Source organism: Anopheles maculipalpis, chromosome 2RL (assembly GCF_943734695.1).
Source record: "Anopheles maculipalpis chromosome 2RL, idAnoMacuDA_375_x, whole genome shotgun sequence".
Lineage (NCBI taxonomy): Eukaryota > Metazoa > Arthropoda > Insecta > Diptera > Culicidae > Anopheles > Anopheles maculipalpis.
In genome coordinates, this window is record NC_064871.1 from 22,904,008 (window position 1) to 22,929,112 (window position 25,105).

General features: G+C 43.8%; 3 protein-coding genes across 5 annotated transcripts in view; 2 read left to right on the plus strand and 1 right to left on the minus strand.

Annotated features, from left to right (window-relative positions):
• Positions 1-1,176, plus strand: part of LOC126557385 (choline O-acetyltransferase) — a 32,237-nt gene extending 31,061 nt beyond the window's left edge. For 2 of the 3 annotated variants that reach the window (XM_050213137.1, XM_050213135.1), the window contains 3 exons: positions 28-250; positions 505-705; positions 982-1,176. In XM_050213137.1, coding sequence (XP_050069094.1) covers positions 28-250; positions 505-705; positions 982-1,176 — 619 coding nt within the window. The remainder of the gene's footprint in view (positions 1-27; positions 251-504; positions 706-981) is intronic. The other variant, XM_050213136.1, reaches the window with a different exon arrangement.
• A 3,938-nt stretch (positions 1,177-5,114) lies between these two features.
• LOC126559650 (mitogen-activated protein kinase kinase kinase 4) lies at positions 5,115-13,818 on the minus strand. The gene is made up of 8 exons (XM_050215820.1): positions 13,724-13,818; positions 12,003-12,197; positions 9,516-11,105; positions 6,721-8,953; positions 6,369-6,657; positions 5,547-5,653; positions 5,287-5,466; positions 5,115-5,205 (listed from the first exon to the last, which is right to left on the minus strand). Exons 1-8 carry the CDS (start codon positions 13,816-13,818, stop codon positions 5,125-5,127), a joined length of 4,770 nt encoding a protein of 1,589 aa, XP_050071777.1. The 3' UTR covers positions 5,115-5,124.
• Positions 13,819-15,174: 1,356 nt separating this feature from the next.
• Positions 15,175-24,100, plus strand: LOC126565536 (homeobox protein rough). Its single transcript, XM_050222725.1, has 3 exons — positions 15,175-15,904; positions 23,460-23,694; positions 23,785-24,100. Exons 1-3 carry the CDS (start codon positions 15,175-15,177, stop codon positions 24,098-24,100), a joined length of 1,281 nt encoding a protein of 426 aa, XP_050078682.1.
• The last annotated feature ends 1,005 nt before the right edge of the window (positions 24,101-25,105 follow it).

Sequence of the window (25,105 nt, forward strand, 5' to 3'; positions counted from 1 at the left end):
CCTTTAAAACATGCTCCTCTTCCGCAGACTATACGGACAGTTGGTAAGTACGTACGAGAGTGCCTCCACCAGACGGTTCCTGCTCGGACGAGTCGATTGCATCCGTTCGGCCAGCATGGAAGCGCTCGAGTGGGCCAAAGCGATGTGCCAAGGCGAAGGTCCGAACGTGACGCTCGAAAGCGACAAGGAGGACGACTACAGTGCCGAAGCCGCATCGGATGTCAAAAAAGTAACTTTCAGTATTTACAGTGTATGTAAAAACCAATGCAAACGCTCTCTGTCCCACTAGCGCACACCCGTTTACCATCTTCCTTGCCCTTCCCGTCCTGAGAACCAAAAAAAAAACAAACAACATTCCAAGATCGGAGATGTTGAATCCTTAAGCCTGAGGTAGTAATGCTAAACTAATGGTTTTTTGGTGTTTTTGGTTTCGATTTTGGCTTGTTTGGTTTGTTCCGCTGTTTTTGTTGTTGTTGTTTTTTGTTTCTTTCGATCCATCCACAGAAGGATCATCTGAGGGAGCTGTTTCGTTGTGCTACTGCTCGACAAACCGAAGTCATGGTGCAAAACATACTTGGCTACGGGATCGATATACATCTGCTCGGGCTGAGGGAAGCTTGCCGGGAGCGGGAAGGAAATCTGCACGAGCTGTTTACGGATGAGTGCTATAAAATTGCTAATTGTTTTCTTCTCTCCACCAGTCAGGTACAGGGAGGACGAACGTGGTGTTTCCATCGAGCACTGCAATTTTGAGGTCACTAGTCTATGCACTTTTTTAAGCACCAGCAACCATAATGCACCTGAATGTGTCACCCTATCACTCCGCACCTGAATGCACTCGACGGCACCGAAAAGCAGGAAAACATTCTTGATATAACACAAAACTTCCTTATTATTTCCACTCCTACAGCTCAATGAATAACCGCGTCTTTTCTTCCCCATTTTGTTTTACCGATGCCAATAATTTGTTCCCTTCTCTAGGTGGCATGCTCAACCAACAGCTTTATGGGATATGGTCCGGTAACGCCACACGGCTACGGAGCCTCGTACAATCCCCATCCGAATGAGATTATCTTCTGCATTTCGGCCTTCTTTACGTCGGACAAAACGAGCGCATCCCGGTTCGCCCGCTCACTGCAAGACTCGCTGGACGCGATGCGGGATCTGTTATCGTAAATGGGCGGAGGGGTGCTGCTAGCCCTAACGTCTCCAACTAGTCGGTGGCCTTAAACGACAAAAATCGAACAAAAAGCGAGAGCCGTAACTACAAAAAATGGTGGCATTTTAAAAAGACGCTGCTGCGTTACTGCTCAACGCTGGTCAACAAGCAAAACCAAACACATCACGAAACATATCAAGAAACGAAACATATCAGTTTTATCGAAATCTGGGGGTCTCTATGTAAAAGTTTCCGCATCGTGCAAAGATCACTCTCGTGAGTGGGAGCGGATCATCACCCCGATCGGGACAACCAAAGAAACGGATACATATCATTAGCTGGTAAGGATAAGAAATGGGCAATCTGCTCTATCTATACAAAATCACGTGTTATATAGGCATTATTTGCAAATCAAGTTAGCTGTAAGCGCAGCCGGAACAAAAGCAGGAATTGTTTGTTGTCTCATTGTTGTTTTTAAAAACGATCCACTTTGAGTGTTTGTTGCCCCCAAATATAGGTATGGGACATGCATGGCGGTTATCGGTTATCTGTTTGTTCAATAATTATCAGTTTATATACTGGAAACGGCTCGTGTAGTAGCAATATATGCATGGGGACAAGTTTTTATCGCGTCGGTTTTATCTGCTTCGGGCTGATTTACTACCGACCCTTATTCAAGTCATTCGATCCTGAGCAGAACAGGTAGGAAGAGCAGGGTGACGATTTAAAAAGTTTTGTTAAGTATGTGGATATTAGAATTCTATTAGCGAGGTACTATTTAATCTGTTGCTTATTATACTCGAAAAGTGTTGCCTGTTGTGGTGTTATCGACGTAAACGTTATACTTACGATCTATCATCTATTCTATTTACTCAGTATGCGAAGCATTTAACAAACATTCTAGCAGCTAATAACTATACGTGAAGCTATTATCTTAACCGATTTAGATTGTTTATTGTGTGAGTAGCGTGTTTGCTAACTAAAACGACTACTAAAAAAATTGTTGAGTTCTCTTTCAGCAAGGAACTACTGTGAATTTTTTATTCTTTGAAGGCGAAACAGGATCACCTTTGGGAGACTAAAAAAATGGTTAAAACAGAAAAAACAACCAACAAGAATAAGCTTTAAACAATTCTTAACCAAAAAAAAAGGGTTTAACCTTTTCTTTTAAGTAAGCTATAGTTTTATTTTCATTTTCCTGTTACTGTTTGTCACATTTTAATTCATGTTCCTTAAGTGAAATGACCAGCATGTTATTGTTACGCTGATTTTAAATCAATTCAAATGAGATACAACAATGTGAGTTACAATGTAAAGATTAGTAGTGCGTGCTAAAGTAACAGACTACGTGCTAAAGTAGTGTATACAAATATAGGCAGGCGCAGGCAAACGCACTGCTATCTAATCGAGTAGTATTTAAATGCATAGTGCACCACCAGCTGCCGGGCGAAAAACCACAATGTCGCACCATTGTACGTAGTGCAGATGAAGTGGAATACCCGCACGAGTTCAGTATATACATATGCCCGCACAGTATATCTTGTCCATTCATCATTAGGCATCATTGAATCTAATGATTCAGGTTACGGCAAAGTAGAGACATATCCTTGTGTCCAGTGAGCGGAATAAGAATGGTACCATTAGGCGTTTGAATATCGATTGTGCTATGTTCATTGAAGAGTGTTGAAACGACGTAGATGGACGATTCTTTTAAAAATCCCGACAGAAATAGGTGATGGATAAACAAATAATTTGCAAAACGAATAATTTAATAACATCAGATGTGTTATCGAGGAACCAGACTACGTATATCAGCAGAAAAATGCCAGGATTCGTAATTCGCAACTGATAAAAACCGATTTTTCGAGCCAATCAAATTGGACTATGAAATGGCCGGAACGTTCTCTGGATTTTTATCTCATAGAAATCTTTGGATGTATACTCGTCGTGTTAAAAGAAAGCACACATACAATACACGACCAATTAGGCTGAATTGGTCCAGCGCAACAACTTGTTCCTCACCTTGGCTTAACGACCTTACTGGGTCACGCCGGCTATCGGTTGGCTTATGAGACTTGCTAATGTCACGTATTTAAATAGTCAGCTCCCAGTCCCAGTCCGACCCAGTTTGAAGATAGGAATCGGAAATAAAGGGAACTCGCTCCAATTTCTATTTTGCCCAATGTTTTAAATCTGTTTTTCATGTTGTAAATGTAAATGGTACTTTAAACTAGTCCAAGTAAATGCCTGTAAAAATTTGTATCAATGTATTATTTATAATTAATTATGACGGTCCAGTGCCGTATTGTTATATCAATGTATTAGTAATTTAAAAAAAAAACATGGTGATGCCATTCTTATTTCGCTCAGTGTACTTATTACTGAAGGATCACTTCAACCCATGTAAACTATAGGGAAGGTTAGTGCAACATAATCGTAGACGTAAGAAACATCCATAACCATTGTTGAGAGCGCCATCTTGAGCGAGGCAAACAATAGTAAACGCCCGCAAAACATTCCTATTGTGCTTTTGTAGTGTGTTGTGTGTAAAAAAAGTATGTAACTTTAAAAAAGCTAATCACGTACAAGAACTAATTCGCCATACAGCGTGAGCATATTAAACGCATATAGAACGAACTCACCCAGCTCATCAAATATGGATTCGACAAAGAAACCAATCAATGCGCCATATATTCATACATATCTAAACGTATACATATCAATCGTTGGAAACGGAAAACATTTATCGATTTATCGATCTTACGGTTGTTTGAAGAAAAACAGTTCAACAAATCAAACCATCTCTTCTGCAGCGGACGACAGATGATGCGCAGAAAAGTATCTCTACACATGTCACATTTTGGAGGTAAAAAAAAAACGAGCGCGCCGTTCCAGTTCCAGCACGCGCACACGTGGGTAATGGGACGAAAAGAAATCACACAAACACAACATTGTAGGTGTAAATTATTTATCGATTAGTGGCAAAACGAGTGCCGGAATCATTGTTAGTGCGTGGCGTTTCGTTCTTTCGAGCGGGCAGAATGTAACGAGTATTATTGGCTTTTAGGCAAACATTAGTAGCGGAACAGTGTGTTAAACGTGTTCAATTCTGCTGTCTAGACTGTTGTGCTTGCTATCCTCAGTTTATTAGAAGGGCTTTTGAGTGTTTGTGTTCTGGGAAACAGCTCTTAATCGACGTTATCGTAACCAAGCGGTCGAGCTTAGTAAACTGAAACGTTCGGCGTTAGCAAATGCTTGTGAATCGCCGCTTTGCGCTGAGACGTATGAATAATTGAGTGAAAACCGACAAATTACAAAATCAATAAAAGTTTCAAGTACCCGTACAGCAGAATTAGCGATCGTTTTCCCCTACCTGTTATCAGCATTATATTTTACTTTTCTTTCCATTTTTTTCTCTCTCCATCTCCCTATCTGTATATGTATTAGTCATTAATTATGTACACAATATTATTGAGTGTATTTTTTTGTTTAAAGTGGCCTATATAAAGCTGGATGTCGTTGTTCGTACATTAAATACCCGTTCATATTAACAGCTACTAGTGTGTTTGATCATCGGTTGGCCATAAGTTTACAACTGTTTCTAATTGAACCGAGGCGCAGGTAAGAGGTCCGGTGGTACAGTCAAGGTGTGTAAAATACTAAAACTTATTGACGCGTAGCGCAGTGTTCGTGGAAAGAGTCTTATTAAATAAAGAATTAAAATCCAATCGTATAAATATAACAGAGTCACCAGAGACACACACACAAACAAACATTAAGCACTGGCCATTATCTTTTCTCTGCAGCCGTCTTTTTTTTTGCTCTCCAGTACGTGCTTGCATCTTCCTTTAACGATGTTTAGTGTATAGTAAGTAAAACTAGCAAGTACACAAGACACAATCGATCACTCGAAGTAGTTTGTAGGGTGTAAGCGAAAACGAAGCATAAAAGAGCAACAAAAAAGTCTACGAACTGCTAGATTTTAAATTACGCCGGAATGTCCCACGTAGCTTCTTGTCGATTGCCTCCGAATCGTAGAATGTAAACTAAAAGAGAGTAAGTTTTTTTTGCGTTGTACAAAAACAGGAAACATTTTCACAAATCACTAAACTAAAAAAATGGTATACCTTGCAAAAGATGTGCTGCAACAGCTCGTCCGCCTTTTGCCGATCCTTCGGATCATGCTGCAAACAGTTGCCGACAAAATCTTTACCCTCCTCAGAGAGATTGTCCGGAATTTCGGGCGATTCACCCATGCCCACTTTGAACATGATTTGAAAGTTGGAATCGAACTGATGCCATGGTCGCTGTTGAAATGAGCAAAATGAATGGCATGAGTTGAGTAAAGGGAAACAGGTTAACAAGTAGCGAATGGTATGATACTTACCAGCCCGGATGACATTTCTACGACCACGCAACCAATGGACCATATATCTGCCGCCCTTCCATGGCCTTCCGTGTTGTTACGGGTGAATACTTCCGGTGCCATATACGCTGAAATGAAAAAAAAAATTATTAATTTCGAAAAAAAGTTATCTTTTTGTGATATTTAGTTCAATCAGTAGTGTTTTTGGTGCTTTGTCGATGAGTTGTTCTATGTGAGTGACCACATGTTTACTTTACAGCTTACAACGCAAATTATAGTGTTCATCGAGTCTACTTTAGAGAATAGTTCAAGCGAATATAAAATCCAATACATAAGCGAATCTGCAAATATTTAACTAGAAAAAATAGATATAGAAGAAGTGCGTACAATTGATATGGAATTGGTTCACCACACCTCTATTTGCATTTCTTTTTATGAACTTAAGCTGCTTTGCCATATTTTCTCAGCGTTGAATGCCGCATTTCAGGACCACTCTGAGACATGAACCATTCCCAAATCTGGCTCTAAATTGCATTCGGGTGGAAGATGCACAGAAGGATTTATCTTGATTGCATTCGAGTGGAAGATACTCAGAGGGATTTATGACCTGCTGTACGGTGAACGGGCTTCGGTAGACTGGTCATGTCAGCCTGTAAGATCTTTTTAGGCCGTTCACATGGACAGAGGAGGCATGGTAGGCTTAAACAGAGATGGAATGATAGCGTTTGCCAACGGTCATAGTGCCTGACAAGTGAGACTTCAAGAAGCTGATGTCTCGATCTAGCTCACCGTAACAGCTCATGACGACACAACACCACCCACCTTTCACTGTGACATACTTACCCTGCGTCCCAACGTAACCTTTCAGCTCACCGGCCATCGTGGTGTGTGCCTGAATCTTAACAGCCGATCCGAAATCACCCAGCTTCAAATAGTTACCATCCTTGTGGAGAAATATGTTGGCCGTCTTTATGTCCCGATGAACCACCCCGTTCCGGTGCAGTTCTGCCACGGCCGACAGTAGCTGGTGGGTGTAGCGGCGGGTTTGCGCCTCTGGCAAACCACCGTTCAACTCAACCAAACTCTCCAACGTACCTTCCGGACACAGCTCCATGAAAATGATCAATTCCTCCTGCAAAAAGCAAAAACATTACAATCTTTAGGATCTCTGCACCCGTAACCAAAGTCTACCTACCCGATGCACTTCCACTCCATAATACTTCACCAGATGCTGGTGGCTGATGCCTTCGAAAATTTTCAACTCCTCCGCCACCTTCCGTATCGCGGCCGTCTCACCCGGCTGGATGGCGATCTCCTTCATCGCCATCAGCTCACCGGTCGAGTTGTTTACCGCCGTGTACACCTTCCCGAACCGTCCCTGGCCTATCTTAATGCCCCGGTGCCAGCTAAAGTTGACGCTTCGGGCCCGATTAAGCGTTCGGCTGTAGTAGCTAATTTCCTTCACATTACCGATTAGATTTCGCTCCCTCAACCATTCGTCCAGCTCACAGTCCAGCTTGTTAACTGCATCCCTTATCCTAAGCTGTTTCAAGGGCCGTATTCCATGGACACACGTCTCACCACCCAGCATTGCCGCTGCATTGGGTGTGGAAGGAACGCGCAACTTCACCTCACTGATGCCATCGCACGAGGTCTGCTTGCGGAACATATCGGCGGCTTCGATTGGGCTCGAGGCTCGAAGCATCACACCATCCTCCCTAAGGCTGAGCTGATTTTGGAAACTCTTGCTCGGTAAGTTAATCATCGGAATCGATGCCCGGCCCGTTGTTACGGCACCGGTTGCCGTTGCCGTTGCTGCTGCTACTGCTGCAGCCGATGGAGAAGGCGAAGATTTGCGAGACCTGGGTGACTTACGGATGCGTTCCGGTTCGCGAATGTTGCCAATCACGTGTGAAATGCACGCATCCATCTTTAGCTTCAGATCCTCAAACTCTGCATCGGTCAGATGGCTCGTGCAGAGTGGATCACAAGCAGCTATCAGAAACTCCAGCCCTTGGTTAGCCCACCGGGGACGCAAACCTCGACCCCGTTCACACCGTTCCATGACAAAGTTCATCCACAGCTTCGCAAACTGTATGATCGCTTTGGCCAGCATCAGCTCGGACTCAGCGTCCCGGCAGTTATTCAACTTCGTCTCGTACAACCGGGCCACATCCTTGTGGTACTCGAACCCAAACTTGTACCCCTGATGAAGTATCTCACGCACACGCGTCAACGCACCGATTCGATCCGTCTCGTCAAACTCTTCTAACGTATCGTCGGAACACAGTAGCTGCAGCTCTTCAATCACCGCCGCCAGCTTGTGTCGCAACAGCAGTGCATTCCGCTTCAACATTTGCAAACTTTCGACAACTTCCGAGCAGACAGGACTACTACTATTGTTGGCACTATTATTCGTTGAGGAACATCTACGTCGCATGCTACCACTTCTTAGCACCACATCCTCCAGCTCAAGATCACCGTTTAGCGTGAGTTCACAATCGGAATCTTCCTCACAATGGTCCCGATGAAAGTCCGCATGCTCCAGATCACGGAACAGCGTCTTTGCAAATGCCATCGTTTTGAGTGCTTTCTCCCGGGACGATGTAAACATCCGCTGCGTTTCGCGACAAAGCGCAAAGAACTGCCACTTCTTATCCGCCGTCGTATCGATCTGCAGACTCTTCTCCATCAGTTCCTTCAACTGTCGCATCATCTCGCTCCCGGTACGCTCCAGCACACGCTCAACGATGCTGCAGAATCGTTTCGCCGCCGGTCCATGCTGCCGTGGGATCATCGGACTGATAAGCTTCGTAAATCGCCATTCCTCATCCAACACTGCCTTCTGGTGACCCTCGGGTATGGTGTCCAGTATCCACTGTTCGCATAGCTCCAGATAAAGCTCGAAAATGTTCCGTACCGTCTCATCGAACAGCTCCATCTGGTGCATATACTTCTCAAGCTCCTGCTCACGATCGGACAGCACCGTGTTGATATGCTTCTGGAACCGTTCCCGATGGATCATCGCGAGCGTTAGCCCCTCCTTCAGCTCTTTAATGTGTTGCTCGAGACTTAGTGGATTCAGTTGCTTCGGACGCGTTTCTAAACGCATCTTCAGAAACTCATGTATCACCTCCAGTGGAATCAGTGACAGAAACAGAAAGGCGGACACGTAAGATGGTAGGTTAAGTAGCTTCGCTTCCTCGCTCCAGGCTCCGTACCGGCGTAGTTCGATTTCCTGCTCTCGCTCGAGCGGAGGCTCAATGCACGGTACGTCATCCTCGTCGAACAGAAAATCATCCTCTTGCTGGCGACCCGGCTTTTCCAGCGTTAGCTGTGCCTTTCGTAGGACGACATTATGCAGACGATGCAGAAACGTGAGCGATTTGCCTAAACCACGTGTCTTTAGGACGTTTTCGATGTATTTGCTACAAAGAAACGAAACAAAATACACATTAAAATGGTGAATATAGATCCTCTCTGGACGAATGTAGTCTCAGAGACTCAGAGCCTCTATATATACAGGGTGATCGCAATAAATTTGACAATTACATCTACGGAAAAAGGAAAAAAAAAACGTTGTGGACGTAATTTCTGGTCCTAGGCAAACAGTTTTTTCGTCCGAAAAGAACCAGATCATCCCAGGTTCCACCGGATCCTTTAGCATGTTTAGCAGATTCTTCACGATCTTCAGACGAGTCTCACGACCTTTTTCGACAAGCAGCTGACCTCTGCGACGCTTCTAAGAAGCGTAAGTAAATCCTCGTTCAACGTCTTCTTCCGAATCTTGCATCATTCGCGCCTGCATATCGGTCAGGCAAGCGTCCTTGCGAACACGCAATTAGACAAAATATTTTTCACGCAATTTAAAAAAATTCACGACTTTTTTTACTACATTAGCTTTCGATTGCCGTTTCGCGCGTATCCAATAACTCATTATAAGCAAATCGTAACTGTCAAATTTATCTAAAATAGATGTAAAATGCTTACCGATATAAGGCATTTCCCATGCTTGATGCCGATTGTGCCGATAGTTCCGTCAAAGTGTGTTCGTTGTAAAAGTTTAAATTGTTCATATACCGCCCGTACTCTGTGTCACCCGGGAAGGAACGCTGGCGTTTGAAGGACAGATCGGAAAAATCCGTCTCATCACTATTCACGCTCTCCGAAGCGCTAACATCACCCGCACACGATCCATTGTCAGCAAACTGGACCCGTTTCGAGCAGGTACTGAACGTACCGGAACCCGATAGGGAAGTACCACCGTTGCCACTACTGTAAGCTGCCCCACTATCCGCACTGCTACCACTTTCGTCCTGCACCGACGACGACGAGGAACCCTCCGTATGCTGATCCATAATGGGCCACTGTATGGATGATTCCTTCTTGGAAGGACCTTGCAAACGGGCCAACAGTTTACCCAATATCAGAAGCGTCATACGATGCTGGCGAGTCATATTGTACCACAAACACATCGCTTTGACACGATTGACGAACGCTTCGCTTTGGTACACCGGAAACGCACTTCCCATCGCACGGGACGAGGGAAACAGGCACTCTTTCGATTCGAGACGCAACAGCAAATCTTCCACCTGCTTCATCGCAGCCGTCTGCACCTCCAAACAATCCTTACAGTACATCGAGAGACATCCGAAACAGAATCGATTCCCCCCATCAACACCACCAACACCGTCGCTACTGCTTCCACCCGTCGTGGTGGCCGTCTCGATACCGCTGTCGGCGGTGGTCGCGGTGCTCATTTCACTTCCCGTCCGCCGTACGCGGGTTGGCTTCCGTTGGAAGCGAAAGGCCATAATTTCGTCCAACAAATCTCCGATCTCTTGCCGTGCCTGGCACAACAAACGATCCTGCTGTTCGATCGAACGGTCCGCGTGCCATGCTTGCAGCTCGAGCCATATCAGATCATTTACGTGTGTCTGCCAGAGGCGTTCTTCGTTCGACAGTACACCAGCCCGAGCCGCCCGCTCCTTATCCGCACTGCCCAGCTTAATTAGATCGGAAAACGTGGCATGGAAATTGATCCTGTTCTGCGGTATCACACTTTCCGTCCCGGTGCGCGTTCCTGCGCCTTCAAACAGTTGGTTGGTGAAGTAGATATCACGGTACGCTACAGGTGGTGCCGATATGCGACATCCGACTGGGCGGGATGTTACGCTCATGAACCGATTGCACGATTCGATCAGTGTCGTGGGTACCGCTGCTGCTGCTGCTGCTGCTGCTCCAGCATTCCCTGCTACCGTACCGGCAAGGCTGCCCGGTAGCATGAGCGGTAAACTTTCGGCCCGCTCTTCCAGCACTGGTGCAGCCGCGGGTGGTAGCTGCGAACCATAGTTGGCAGATGAACGTATCGGCGGGATTCCCGTTGCGGCGGCTGACATTTTTATATCACGTTCCGATTCGCGAAGCAGCTGGGTGGAGCGTTTGTCGCTGCGCACCTTCTCCTCGCTGTTAGCCGGTTCCATGATCATCTGGTTTAGCAGTGCACAATCGACCGTGTTCCGTCGATCGGTGCGCGGTCTGGCCAACCGACCTCCGGTACGCATTTTCACTGTTCCTTCCCTGCGGAGGAGAAAGAGGAGAGAGCAATGCATTAGTTTGATAGGAATGTTCTACGTTGAACGTCACTACTGATAACGTGCTTAGACATAATAGCAGAACGAAAAGTATCTAAAATACTCTCCATTTAAATAAATAAACTCTAACTCTAAATTAATTTTAATAAAAACAAACTCTCTTCTTTGCTGTTTCTCCATCGATGTAATCAATTTTTCAATTCAATAACTAAATGATCATGTCTGGGGTAAGGCAAAAAATAGGCATTGAGAAATATGAAAGAAATCAGCACAAGAAGGGCTGAAAATACGGTGCCGAATCGTGACAATAAAACTAAATAATGAACAAACGCTCTGTCGAATGGAACGGATACTTGCCATGAATGCCTGGGCTATATAATCCAAATGAAACGGCACAATTGTTCAGTGATAGTGGTGCCGCTGTTGTCAAGATTCTGTAGAGTTAAGAGCCGGTATCAAATCTTTCCTTCCTACCCCCCAAAGATCAATTGCTCTTCGATGTATGAATTTTAAACTGAACAATAACTCCTAATTTAACCACAATACATACAGCGCGATGCAGCTGCTACTATCTACCTACTAAATCAGAACCGTAAACACGAACTGTACGTTGAGTGTACCACGAAAAAGAAAACAAAAGTTTAATTTAAAAAAAAAATGCTCTACCAGTACTCTATTTTTAAACACAATACAATACTGTACGCCCCTAGAAACGTTTGCCATTTTTTTTATCTAATCACTACCATAAAATGCATTTTAAATCCACTTCAGATTCTGGCCGACCTGTGTGCGTTCGATCGGTGCGTACGGTCCAGCGCTTACCCACACTACGATAGGGCCCGTGCCAGGGATGAAAAATGGAACGTAAACCGGCAATACTCACATCCTTTGCTTGCTGCTACGATTTTTGTTCTTTATACGTGTCCGTGGGGGTGTACTTCCATACTGATCGGCCCACTGATTCAGCACTTCGTCGATGGACGACGCGTGTAATGCTTCCTCCAGGTCCTGCGACTCGGTCGAATCGGTAAATTCCTCACTACGGAACGGTTGCGTGGCGCCACCGCCTTCGGTATTGCTGCAGAGGGGAAAAGATGGTACCAGATGATGGACGTGGTTTTAGCCGTTGATCGAAAGGCGCTAACAATCCGCTTAATTGTGGTGATAATTGAATTCTATTTTTTTCTTAGCTAACCGCAAAACCCCAACTAGGCCCCCGGTGGCAGTGGGATGTAAAACCGAACTAAACCCCAATGTCGCCCCAAGACTTGCAAAAGTGAGGTGTTGTTGAATCGTCTAGCGAACACCGAATCAAGACAATTCTTATCTTATCATCAAGAGCCTACGTTGGAGTAGACTGCCCACCGGGCACAACACCGGTGTATGTATGTTCGGGTTGTTTTTTTTTTTCGCTTACTTGCTTATTTTTTAGTTTCTTTTGTCGTGTGTGCGTACACTCGATCTATTGTACCGGTGAAAGAGTGAATCGTGAAGCGTTGGCATGGGTTTTGGTGGTGACCTATGTTCCTATCCTTTGGATGTTCCTATCTAAAAAGAAAGCAATTCTATTACGATTAATTGACGTAATAGTGTTTCTACTACCCCGTTTGTAGCCCAGAGACAAGACTTTCACTGTGTCACAAAAAAAAGAACCGTTCGAACTCATTCACACCGACAGCGGGATGCGTTAGCACACCCGACACGTGTCCCGTTCACGCGTTAATCGCTATCGCAGATATATCGGCCCGTTCGCGACACTGAATTACTTCCCGCAGTATACCCATCCTGATCGCTTATCATTAATTACACAACCATACGATGCGATACGTTTCCCCCACACACAGCACAGTCCGCGGACATAGGAACGGCGATTGATTGCTTGCTTGCTGTTGACGCGAGATCCCATGCGCATGGATCTGAAGTGGATTGCTGGTACGTGCGCCCCGCATATCACACAACACCAAACACGGTGAGCTTATTGTCACTGACCTTTTGCCGTACCTAGGTTATTAATATACACTTAATGAAAGTGAAGCGATCACTTTTTTCCAACTATTACTAGTTCTAGCGCGCGCGCTACAGGCACGACTCGACACCGAACAAGTCACATTCCCATTCGATCTGTTCACTAATTGTGGCGGCAAATAAACTGTGGAAACACATTCCCCGACCCTTGCCTTGTGCGATCGGTTCGCCGTGAAAATGAGCTGACGAGAGGCTTTTGGAAAATTGCAACAACCCTCACCGCGCGCTAAGCTGGTTGTACGATCAAATTGCACCTACTTCATGCAAATTTCAATTGGCACAACAACGGAACAAAATGCCAAAGGAACGGGGGGTAGGTGAGGGCTACTTTTCGGCTGCTGAAACGACGCATATATAGTGGTGAAATTGTATATGCAACTATTTAAATCCCAACGACCCACCACGACATGCACTTCTCCACGCACGCACGCATCGCATGACCTTCGGTATTTGGTTTGTTTGTTTAACAATTATCTCCGTCACCACTAGGCACTACAGCACTACCCCGGTCCACCGTATGGTATGCCGCATTGGTTCCGTATGTTGCAAAGACATTCCACCACCTTATCTCCTTCTCACCTGCAGACCGTTTCTGCACTATCGCTATCCTCATCCTCGTCCGTGCTGAAATCGATGTCTATGCCGACCCGCAATTTCCAGTCAGCATCGGCCATCGTGCGTTTTTGGTGCGTGTGTGTTTCCGGAGGAAATTCCCTGAAGCTTCTGCCGCTCTGCTGACGACACAATCGGTGACCCTTCTATCCGCGCCGTGTGACCGGGTGACAACACTTTTCTCTCACCACACAAACACGCTCCGTCGAAGTTGAGATTGCCGTCGCCGCCGACCCGGTGCAACCATTGTACCCCGTGTTTCGGCTTTCTTTACCAGCACGGTAGCAAGCAAAATTATGGATTGGAAACCACGCACCAAGGTTTTCTCACTTCACTTTTACATGGACCTAGACAAACAGACACGGCAGGATTGCATTTGCGTGCACATCCAGCTTTCCAGCTGTTACGTTTATTTTGACAACAAAACAATAGGCTGACTGCGTCTGCTGTCAAAGTGCTCAGGTGTCAAAGAAAACTGCCAGCATTTGAGTTTTTTTTTTCTAAATTAAGAGAAGGCCGTTGCTTGTTTTATTCAACCGAATAATTATGTTCGCGTGCCGATGGAATTATTCTTTTTTATTAAGCATTTGGCTTAGTAAGTTAAAGTTTATTAGCTTAGCTAGATCGCCTCAGATGTATGATTTTTGAAATAGCTTCCTTACTATATGTTTGTTATGGAATGCTCTCTGAATCTGGCTACAAAATCCATAACTTCATAGTTTCTTTTATCATTAAAAGGTAGATAGATAATTGATAAATGATTCACATACTAAATGAGGATGTTGAATGAAAAATATCAACAAAACGGGTCTCTTCAATTTACCTAAATAATATCCAGCATTGCAGCACAGGGTGGCTCAAATGACAGTAAAGAACTGACAGCGAATTCAAAAATTTGATTGTTTAAAGTATTTTAATACCAAATTTGAAGTAATTTTCTAATGCTTCCATCCATTTATCGTGCCTTTCTGATAATTCACAAGCTTCTTTCTAACAACAACAAAAACCGTTAAAAAAATAAATACCTCCATTTCAGGAAACAACATGTGGCACCACGCAAGGGCACATGCGCGACAATGTCCGTTGCTATGCTAGCTATGCTCAACTTATGCTTGCTCGACCACCTTTTCTCTGATTGGCCAGCACGTCTACCAATGGGGACAATTGTTTACTCCATTATTCGCCACATTCCCCCGTAGGTCAGGTGTCTTTTCATCATGCAACCGGCACGGATGCATCCTCCGACTCCGCCGACCTTATGCTACACTCCAATGATCCGCCCGCCGGTTGGTGCCGGAAGCAGAGCAGCATAAATGCTTACCTCCGAACAATTCCATGCTCACAGTCAATATAACCTCCGGTACAGGTGGATCGTCGGATTTTCAGTGTGCGCACAAACACTGATCGTGTATCTCGATATGCTCGCGGAAAGTGGTCCCCGTGCTTCGGAGCTTCACATTCCTCCGTACAACAGTGATACCGCCATGCCATGTACAACCGGGACAATAACCGACCCACCGTTAAACAGACCACTATCGCCGAGAAAGTTTTTCGAACGGCTGTACGGTCATCTTGAGCGGGACAACAATCGTACCAGCGAGGCGAACTGCAGTGAAGATGTTCGACCGCCTACCGGTCCTAACGAAAGCTTAACAAAGGCTAGTGATGCGTGTACGTTTATCGAAAGCCACCACAACCATTCTAGTGATTCGCAAAAATCTGTGTCAGTGAACAGTTCGATCAATTCCATCAGCCCTCGATCGTCTTTGGCAGTGGACATTGAGGAAGATTCATCCCAAGATGCTAGCATTTCGTCACCACGTCTGCAACAACAACATGATCGTCATCCGGCCTGTGCCCAACATTACGCTGTGGGCTCGGCAGATTATCCCGTTGCCAGGTTAGGTGGACAGAGTTATGGATTGGTGGCAACTCCGACACAATCCACCATTGTCCCGGTGGTGCCAACACAACATTTTGCTCAACCTAGTGATACATCTTTAATCGGCGGAAGTCAGCGGCAACCCGGACAGCACGGCATGTCTACGTTCTTTTCGTCCACTGGCAGTTATGGTGCTACATCATTTAGACCATTTTTTGGTATTGCCCATGATGCAACGCAACTGCCGGCGGGACTATCTGCATTTCGTAAGTAAAACCCAGCCACCGATAAAAAAATCTCTACCGTATCATGTGGCAATTTGATAAATTTAAAGTGTTCAGTGTTGGGGAAATTTGGTCCTTTAAAAACGGGGTTGGGGAAATTTGGTCCTTCAAATAATTAAATGGTTAAAAGCAATCCCAAAAATTGTCATAAAAAGTTGCATAATTTTGATGTGCTTCTTTATCACTCATTAGCGAAAAACTACAAGAAATAAGGATCAACATTCTTGCTGATTATTAAACTCTAAAACGATCGTAAATCTTGTTGGTCTAGTCTTCCTGCAGATTCGTATAGTCTTATCATTGGTAAGGAATCTTATGACAAAATTTAAAAAATAACACCAAATCGTCCGTTAAGCATTCCTTATTCAACGATCTACGAAGGTCACGCCAATCATTAAATGGACTTACTAGGCTTATTGATACAACGTAGTTGGGTTGACAGTCCTCCCTTCGAGTGAGCGATCCCCGGATGCCATTTGAACCCCGGTGCTGACGTGTGACGACCGGCACCGCTATCGTATCAACAATCGGACAGCTCCAAGTATTATTTACTATTATAACTAAGTATTATAATACTAAATGGAAACTGAGAACGAGCTACGAATATACGTTTTTTATGAACTTTGCTTCAATAGGTATATACCAACAAATTCAGTATAAGCTATCAATATTCTTAAGTTTCTTTAATCTTTGTTTTAATATATGACGAGCTTGGAAGCACCACTTTATGTTTAATGGCTCGAATTTTATCAACCACATCAAGAACTAGACTTCTTTTTCTTGGCTTTCCGACTTTTTTATCATGTCTGCCACATATTGGCTTTCAAGGCTCATTGATATCACGCAGATAGTCGTAGCTACATGGTAATGGTTTGGGTGGATTCCAAAACCCGTGTGAAAACCATCATTTTCTTTTTTCTTCAAAATTTTCTTCAACTAGCTGCCCAAAGAAGAAGTAATTAGATTGAAGAATATTTCAATATTTAGAAACCTTTGCCTTTCCTGCGTCTTGAATATCATAAGGTACAATATTAACGCCAGAACTAACGGATCTCTTATACCTCTCTTTTACCCTGCAATACGTGGTCACTGTGCAATCGTCCACAGACCTGCAATGGATAAGTTTACACACTAGCCAGCCAGCCAGCCAGCCAATATCCTGACCCGTTAATATCTTCTACCACATGAACAAGAAATCAATCTGGCTCTGGGGCTACCCCATTCCTTCCGATTTACTTCCTTCTTGTATTTCTTTCCATCCCGACAGGCGTTGGTCATCCGGATGGATATTGGAACCATATGGTTCCCTAGCTGCCATGCAAATCTCAAAGACACAGGAAGCACAGGCTAACGATATTCTGCAAGATACCGTAATTTTTATGGCTTAATTAAGCGATTACACAAAACGGACTGGGCGACCCCTTTCAACATGTGCCCGCTGTATTGTGTTGCATTTCTTGCCAAACAGTACCGTACGTTTCATTGTGTGTCGGCAAAGGTGGTGAACTTTTTCCCTCTTCTTGAGCCGCAAAAGTCAATGAGCCTTGGCAAAACGCACGACACACCATATAGTCCCCACAGGTGAATCACAGTGTGTGCGGGAAAACGGGAGCGGTGGAAAGAAACCTTACGTCGGCGGTTCGATGGCGGAATTCCTTCAGCAGACCTTTGGATGACCTCCGTTGCACCGGAGCTTGATAGGCTTGCCAGGACACACCGCCGATTATTAGACGTGGTGTCCTCCTTCCCTCTGTTTTTTTGTGGTGCAGAAGCGTATTGGCTCAAATTACACCCAAACTGATTTTACCGCAATTCGCACCGTGTGACACACCCGCCGTTCGTTGGATCATTAAACGTGCACTAAGGGGTTGTTCCGTTTTGGCGATGTAATTCTATCTTGTTTTGTGTTGTGCGAAAAGAAAAAAGAAAGGAATCTGAACAAGGAATCGTTCGGGAGTCGGAAATATGTGAACCAAAGGAAATGCATTTCCTGTGAGAAAGGAATCGGAATTAATATTGAATCATGATTTAAAACATGAATAGTCTTAGATGATAATGTTTGTTTATTTCAAATCAATGCCACTCTATTAAATCGGTAATAATAAGGCGCCATCCATTGCGCCTTATTCTTACCGACTAAAACCTCCTCGAGCCTTTCTGACATTGAGGATGAGTGGTATCGTCACGGCGCCGCTCTATGACAATTTAGTAAAGGGTTGTCGGGCGTCTTAGCTTCACGATCACCGTTAGTCACCGAAGAGCTAATGAGACTCTTCCAGTTAACAACAGTGAACTATCGCCTGTTGCGGTAGTAGCATGCTCTTTCGCAAGGTCATAACCACCACTAGCGGGGATCACCATGAATGACATGATTTTCCCGGCTGGCATCCTGCTGATAGGAGAAAACCAGGACCCTTCTTTCGATGGGAATACGTCGCTGCTGCAGGCCGGCAAGGATCACCCTGATTGTCACCATTATTGTGCACCATCTGTTTCGACTGGAGCACATCAGGGCTATGATGTTCTCACCGATCACCTCCTCTCCAACCTGGATGTTCATGTGACGCGTAGAAGAATCGAGGGCACTCGAACATCACTTTTTCCGGTGTCTCACTAAGATCTGGACACTCAGGCCAGTGTGAATTCACGTAAACCTTCAATAAAAGTCAATTTTAAAAATGGTTTGCCGTTAGCAAATCTCAACTAGAATGCAGTTAGATAAATGATTTAGGGTATACATAGTTTTGCATTCAGTAAATTACTATTTTTCATCATATTTTTGTCCTACAATCTCCGGAGTTTTCTAGACTACTTGTGCACACGCCGTACCAGTCTCCTACTTATCTGGGTGGGATATGATACGGGTTTTTACGTATGAGACGAGGGCCTTCTCATATTAAGCACTTGTTTCGAATAATGCTTGATATCTATCAAACAAGCTCAGACTCGTTAAAAAGTCCCAAATTAATTAAGTTTTGATTATTTTTAGGCTTTACAGTGACGGTCAATAGATGCAGACCACCTGATTTAGTAATAATATAAAAATGAGATTGGCTTCAAGCCAATTTTCAACAAATCGACATAGTTTTGTTGTTGTTAAATTAAATTGAATATTTTGAAGAAAACGTTTCTATCTTTGGATAAATCTTCAAATTGATTCTTAGTCCTGTTTCGCTATTCTGATGAAATTATGGTCAAAACACATAAGACCATAAAATAAGACCATTCATCAATTTTAAAATTCTAACAAAAAATTCTTTAAAGTTTTTAGGCATCTCCTTTTCACTTTTTTCAACGCAAGAATTCTTAGGTTGAGATAAAAAATTCTAAAAATAGTTTAGATTAGTTTAGTACTTAGTACAATCTACTAAATTTTGGTTAAATTATACCTAGTAGAAGTACCGAAAACAGCAGATTAAAAATTGAGTATAAAAGTGATTCTAGAGACTTCTTGATACCTCGTAGTTTGATAGTGAAGACCTTACTATGTGGCAGGCGGTTCGGATGGGATTTGAACCCCGGTCCTGCCGTATGGAGAATCAATTCCTTTTTCTCCTATCCTTTCTATGTATCAATCCTGCGCGTAAAAAACACCCTTCAACATAAACAATTATCTCAGCGAACAATTAACTTTCCCTACGCCGTTTTGGACAATAAGGACACACACTTGGTGCTCTTGTTCATGGTGCATGACATCCCCCCGACAGCATCCACGCGCCGAGCACAATGATCGCTTTCCAATATGTCCAAGATCAGCCCAGCCCTTGCTTGACTAGACTTCGCTATTGAAGTCTACGTACCAGGGGAAAATTCCACACACCTACACACGCACACACTTACAAGGCGGACTTTTCCGCTTTGACGCCTCGACGACAGGACGACGACGGAACAATGGAAAAACTGAGGCGCACAAGCACGGGTTTGGGAAAAAGTTAGTTTTTACTTCTCTCCTTTCTCCCCGTACACCTTCGCACCTTCTGATCATTGTCCATGGGTGTGGTTTTCGTGAAAAGATTATCTCGTTTTCCCGCCATCAAATAAATATTATATCAACAACACACACACACACACGCGGGCGCGCGAGTCGAGAGCCGTGCAGAGGCCGGTGCACCGGGCCGGGAAAAGCGGCTGTTGTTTGGCAAGAGAGAGTACGTTTCCGCATCGTTTCCGGTGGACAATAAGCCGCTCGCCTTTCGTTTCTCCCTACACTCCGGGGTTTGTTTTCCCGCTTGTTTTCCTTCCTTGTCTAGGCAGGGAGGCAGGAGTGGTTCTTCTTTTCGTGCCTGAAAAGCCGGATTGCTTTTCCGCCACCAACCACCAACCCGGTGAGTGGAAAGGATGGGAGGAGATGGGATGCGCCTAACTAAATCAGCCCATTGCTGTGTGGCATCGGTTGGTTTCCATGATTGCAGGAATTATCATCATATTTCCCCGCCTCTTCAGGTCCGCCGTGTGGCGACTATACCATCACTCGGTACAGGGGGTGGGAGGGGACAGTGTGAAAAACGGTCCTCGAACAACAGATGATAATTTTTACGCCTTCCTAAACATGAATCGGAACAAGCAATGATTGTTATTGGCTTGCTTTTTTTGTGTGTGCACGTAAGTTGTTTGCATCCGGATGTCTCCTATCCGCTATTAGGACGAGTAAAGTGAGAAAGTATGATGTTTTTCTTCTGTGAATAGTATTCGGTTAAAGCAATCCGATTGGTGACTGTGCCCAATGATTCAGTGACGTCGGAGTAAGGAGGACTAGTGGGAAAAAACGTATTACTACACCGACAATGTGCCAGATTAAACGCAACATAAAAGAACTACCATAAGAACCTAAATAGTTCATGGGAAAATTTAAATTCGGAATAAATAAAACAACTTCGTTTGGAAATTGCTCAAGGATGGATGCACGGATGGAAATTAATATCCCCCCTCCCGCCAAGAACTCCGCAATTGAAATTAGCCCTCAACTTTTTAACCTCTAATTGATTCCTTTCATTCAACTCGAAACAAACTAATCGTAAATCGCCAACCAACTCTCATCCTTTCAAAACAAATAGTCATAAAGATTGACTCCCGAAGATTATCGCGGAACCGTGATCTTTCGGCTTCCTTTCACAAAAGTCGACCCAACGGTCCGGGACCTAATATCTTTCCACCTGAAATCACTTTCATTAAGAACAAGATTTCTGCTAAGACGCTGCTACAGCATAGTAAACCCAAGTAGAACAAACAAAAAATCATCCAGGCACATGGAAGGGAATTGCAGTAATATCCCGCAAAAGCGGTTCAGATCCTTGCCGGAATGAAGGCGCGCCCAAACAACACAATACAAATAAAATTCATATTTCACCATCATTACGATTCTCCCACGATCGTTTTGATAATCGCCTTGGTGTGGAAACGAGCACGGAAAATGTTCGTAGTATTGTAAAAGAAAAGGATGGAATCCCACCCTCCCGGGAACGGAGGAATGGATTCAGATTGAGAAAACATAACAACCGACCGACCACACCACACTGTACACATGTTTAGATGAAAATGTTGCTCGACTAGAGCCCGTTAGAGCAATAGATGGGGAACGAGATTCATCATAGCATAAGCTTCATCATTTTCATCTTCATCATCATAATAATCATCATCGTCGTTGAGATTAAGCGAGTGGTGTATGTTTGGTATCGTTTTGAACATGCAATGAAGTTACAGGACATGGAATGTTATGCACCAATGCTCCCACAAAGTCTTGCTCACCTGAGGTAGTATCTTAGGTAATGCTAGATCCAATAATTTATAAGGGATATAAATCCTTTAAAATAGTTTATACTAGGCAAAACAAAAGATCCTATTTTACAAAATTTCCCCCTGCATTTTTATTCTACTTACGCTACTAGGAAGCGCCTTTCAAGCAATTGAGCATCCAACGAAGCAGAAACAGACAGGCAGTTTCCAATATGAAATTTAGCAGGAGAAAGCTATAGATCTCAGTTAAACATTTAGAAAAAGCTCTTGAACTACGACATCTAGTATTTACTCCTAATGTAGAGTAAATACTAGATAACCAAAAGCGACAAAGGATACAGAGTTTACTCAACTAATCAATGTTCATCTCAGGGTAACTTTTCAGTTTGATGCATTCAAGGCAGTGATGGGGGTCAAACGACTCTGTTTGTAGATCGACCCGTAGTTTGCTAATGTCTCTATTACAAAAAAGCCCTGGAGTCTAGTTCGTTCCTATTGGAATCGTGTTCGACCCGTGAATGCTGAGAGCTTGGATCGACCGGCAGGTGCAGCAAAAGCATCAACATCTAGCAGCCGTCTCCGTATATGCTTTGTTGCGCCCACGGGTCTGCACGAGCTCGTTGGAAATTGGGAACACGATCCGAACCGCTCCGGGTCGCTTTAAGGATGGGTTCCGACACAATTGGTTCGAGTCGACCCACCCATCACACTTCTTCAAAGGTTAATTGAAGATCTTAACGATATTTTTCCGATCCGTAACGACCCCCCGAACGGTCATGCCGTACGACCATCAATTGGCGTAGTACACATACTGATACCACGCGTAGTTGGATAGACACAGTCCTTTGTACAGGGCAGCGGTCCGGATATGTTTTGTATCCCAGCCCTGCCGAGTGAAGACCGTCCAGGCAACGGCTTTACCACCGAAACACCCCGATAGGTAGCTTTCTAAGGGGTTACTCGCTGTATGCTGTAATATACTTTGAATTTGAGAAGATTGTGGACTTACCTTGCTGAAATAGAAAAAAAAACTTTGCTTTTCTAATACATTGAATAATACATCTCTTCTCAATTCCGCTTTTACGAACCGAAGTTCAACAGAACTCATATGGAAAAACAATTATTCGTTGTAAACATCTTGGTTCAAACACAAACGTCAAAATGTGCAGATATGTATCAACCTCGTGAAATAAAAGGTGTGATGCCACTTTTGTTTGCAAACAGTGAAGAACGTATTTTAGCCTTGTGCCTTAGGAAAGTAAATTTTTTGAAACTTTTACATAGTGATGGCGTTCAAGCATGATGGCGTTATTGCTTTACATCTGGTTGGAAAACCCAAAGTATCTATCGTTAAAGCCCTCCAGCATTTAAATATAAATAAATCTTTTGTGTCTCGTACCATCGCTTGTTACCGTAATACTGGTAGCGTAGCTCGACGTCAAGGAAGTGGACGAAAAAAAAAACAGCTACATCGGCAGATATGGTTCGAAAAGTGAAGAAACGGATTGAACAAAATCCGCTTCGCAGTGGCCGGCAAATGGCTCGTGAGCTCAACATATCGCAATATAACATTCGGCAAATATTGACCAAAGAGCTTGGGCCAAAGGGTATAAAGTTCCAAAAAGTGAAAGATTTGACCGTTGCACAAGAAAACGTAAGACTTACAAGTGCTTAAGAATAGCAATTCGCTTGGCTGAATTTGGTTTTCTCCGATGAGAAACCAGTCGTTAGCTAGCAGTTTATGAATAAACAAAATGATCGTGTTTACTTGCCAGAGAGATGATCTGCTTCCTCCTTCCCGTAGTGGCCCGGCGTCGAAAAAAGGAAGGACGCCCAAGACGCCAACGCACCACATTCAGCAGCGAACAAACGCTGCGGCTCGAGGTAGAGTTTCACCGGAACGAGTATATCTCACGAAGCAGGAGGTTTGAACTGGCGGAAGTGTTGAAGCTTTCCGAGACGCAAATTAAAATCTGGTTCCAAAATCGTCGTGCAAAGGATAAGCGCATCGAGAAAGCACAAATTGACCAGCAATACCGGTGAGACCCACACACTACACAGTCCATGCATGTTCGTTTGTCATTTTCCTAAGCATTCTCGATATCTTGGCATTACTATCATCCCTCCAGGACATTCGCTGCAGTTAATGGATTGCTCACACCGTTTAGCCCGCAATATCCGGCAGCACTGATTGCAACGCAACAGCAGCATCACCAACTCCACCCTCCTCCTCCTCCTCTTCCTCCCGCCCATCATCCTACCCAGCCCCAACCTCAACAACAGCATCATCAACACCATTTACAGCCAATGCAGGCGTGTGCAACGGGCAGGACACTACATCAAAAAACGAGCAGCCAACCGAATTCTGAGACAAAGCGTTATCAGTCACACCAAGGACCGAACGGTAATGGGGAGAACTGTGGTAACGATACAGCTAAGAGATAAACTCGACAATCCTTGTCCAAAATGTTGTTTCGACAAACGGATGTAAGTAGTCCTTGTTAGTCGTTAGTGACAAAGCAGGATGATTTTACTGTTTAGTTAGCATGCTAATTACCTCTGTTACACAAAATATTACTACTTCAAACTTATGTCGTACATAAATTTTCGGATTTGTATAATTGTACATTTACTTACAAAAACAAAGGTTTATCCATTTTTGTTTTGCAATTTTCTGTTTATTGATAAACATATCATGTAAAAAACTTATTAAAACAAAGACAATAAATGTGTACTATACGAAGTAATTCAACTAACACGTAAATGAAAACAGTAACTTACCGAATTATCCGTCCCAAGTCTCCTTCAACTGTTGTGGTATGGGGTTTGGTAGGAAAATTAGGCAAAGCAAGTACACACACAAAAACACACTTACCTGCTAGTTCCACATGATTGCGGTTACCAGCATTGGAAGCGTTCAGCAGGATGTTTATGGTCAGATTGCTGAACAAGCATCAACAGGGTAAGTATGAAACGATGTGTGCAGTCTTGGGAAGCAACAAGCTTCCATACAACAGTTGCAACAAGTCTTTTTTATAACTTTTATAGTAAAAATAACAAAATGTCAATAAAGAATTGTCCAGCAGAACGACCAGCTTATGCGATTTTTGTTGATGAATGAAAAAGTGAAAGGTGACTTGTTGTGACGCTTGTACACTGAATACCATAAATGATTTAAAAGCACTTGAACAGGAATTAAAATTTAAAAAAGAAACAGGAAAAAATATAAATATAAATAGTAAAACGGAAATGAAAATGAAACGGACCAAAAAAATTAAACAAAATACTAGAAACACTTAAAATTAGAATCCCATGACACGCATACCCACTAGAAGGAATGAGATAAAAGTAGAGTAACTGCAAAAGGAATTCCCAACAATTCAGGCTATCCACACCGCATCCGCATATTAAAGAATATCAAAGGCATCTACTTCAGAGTTAAATAACGAC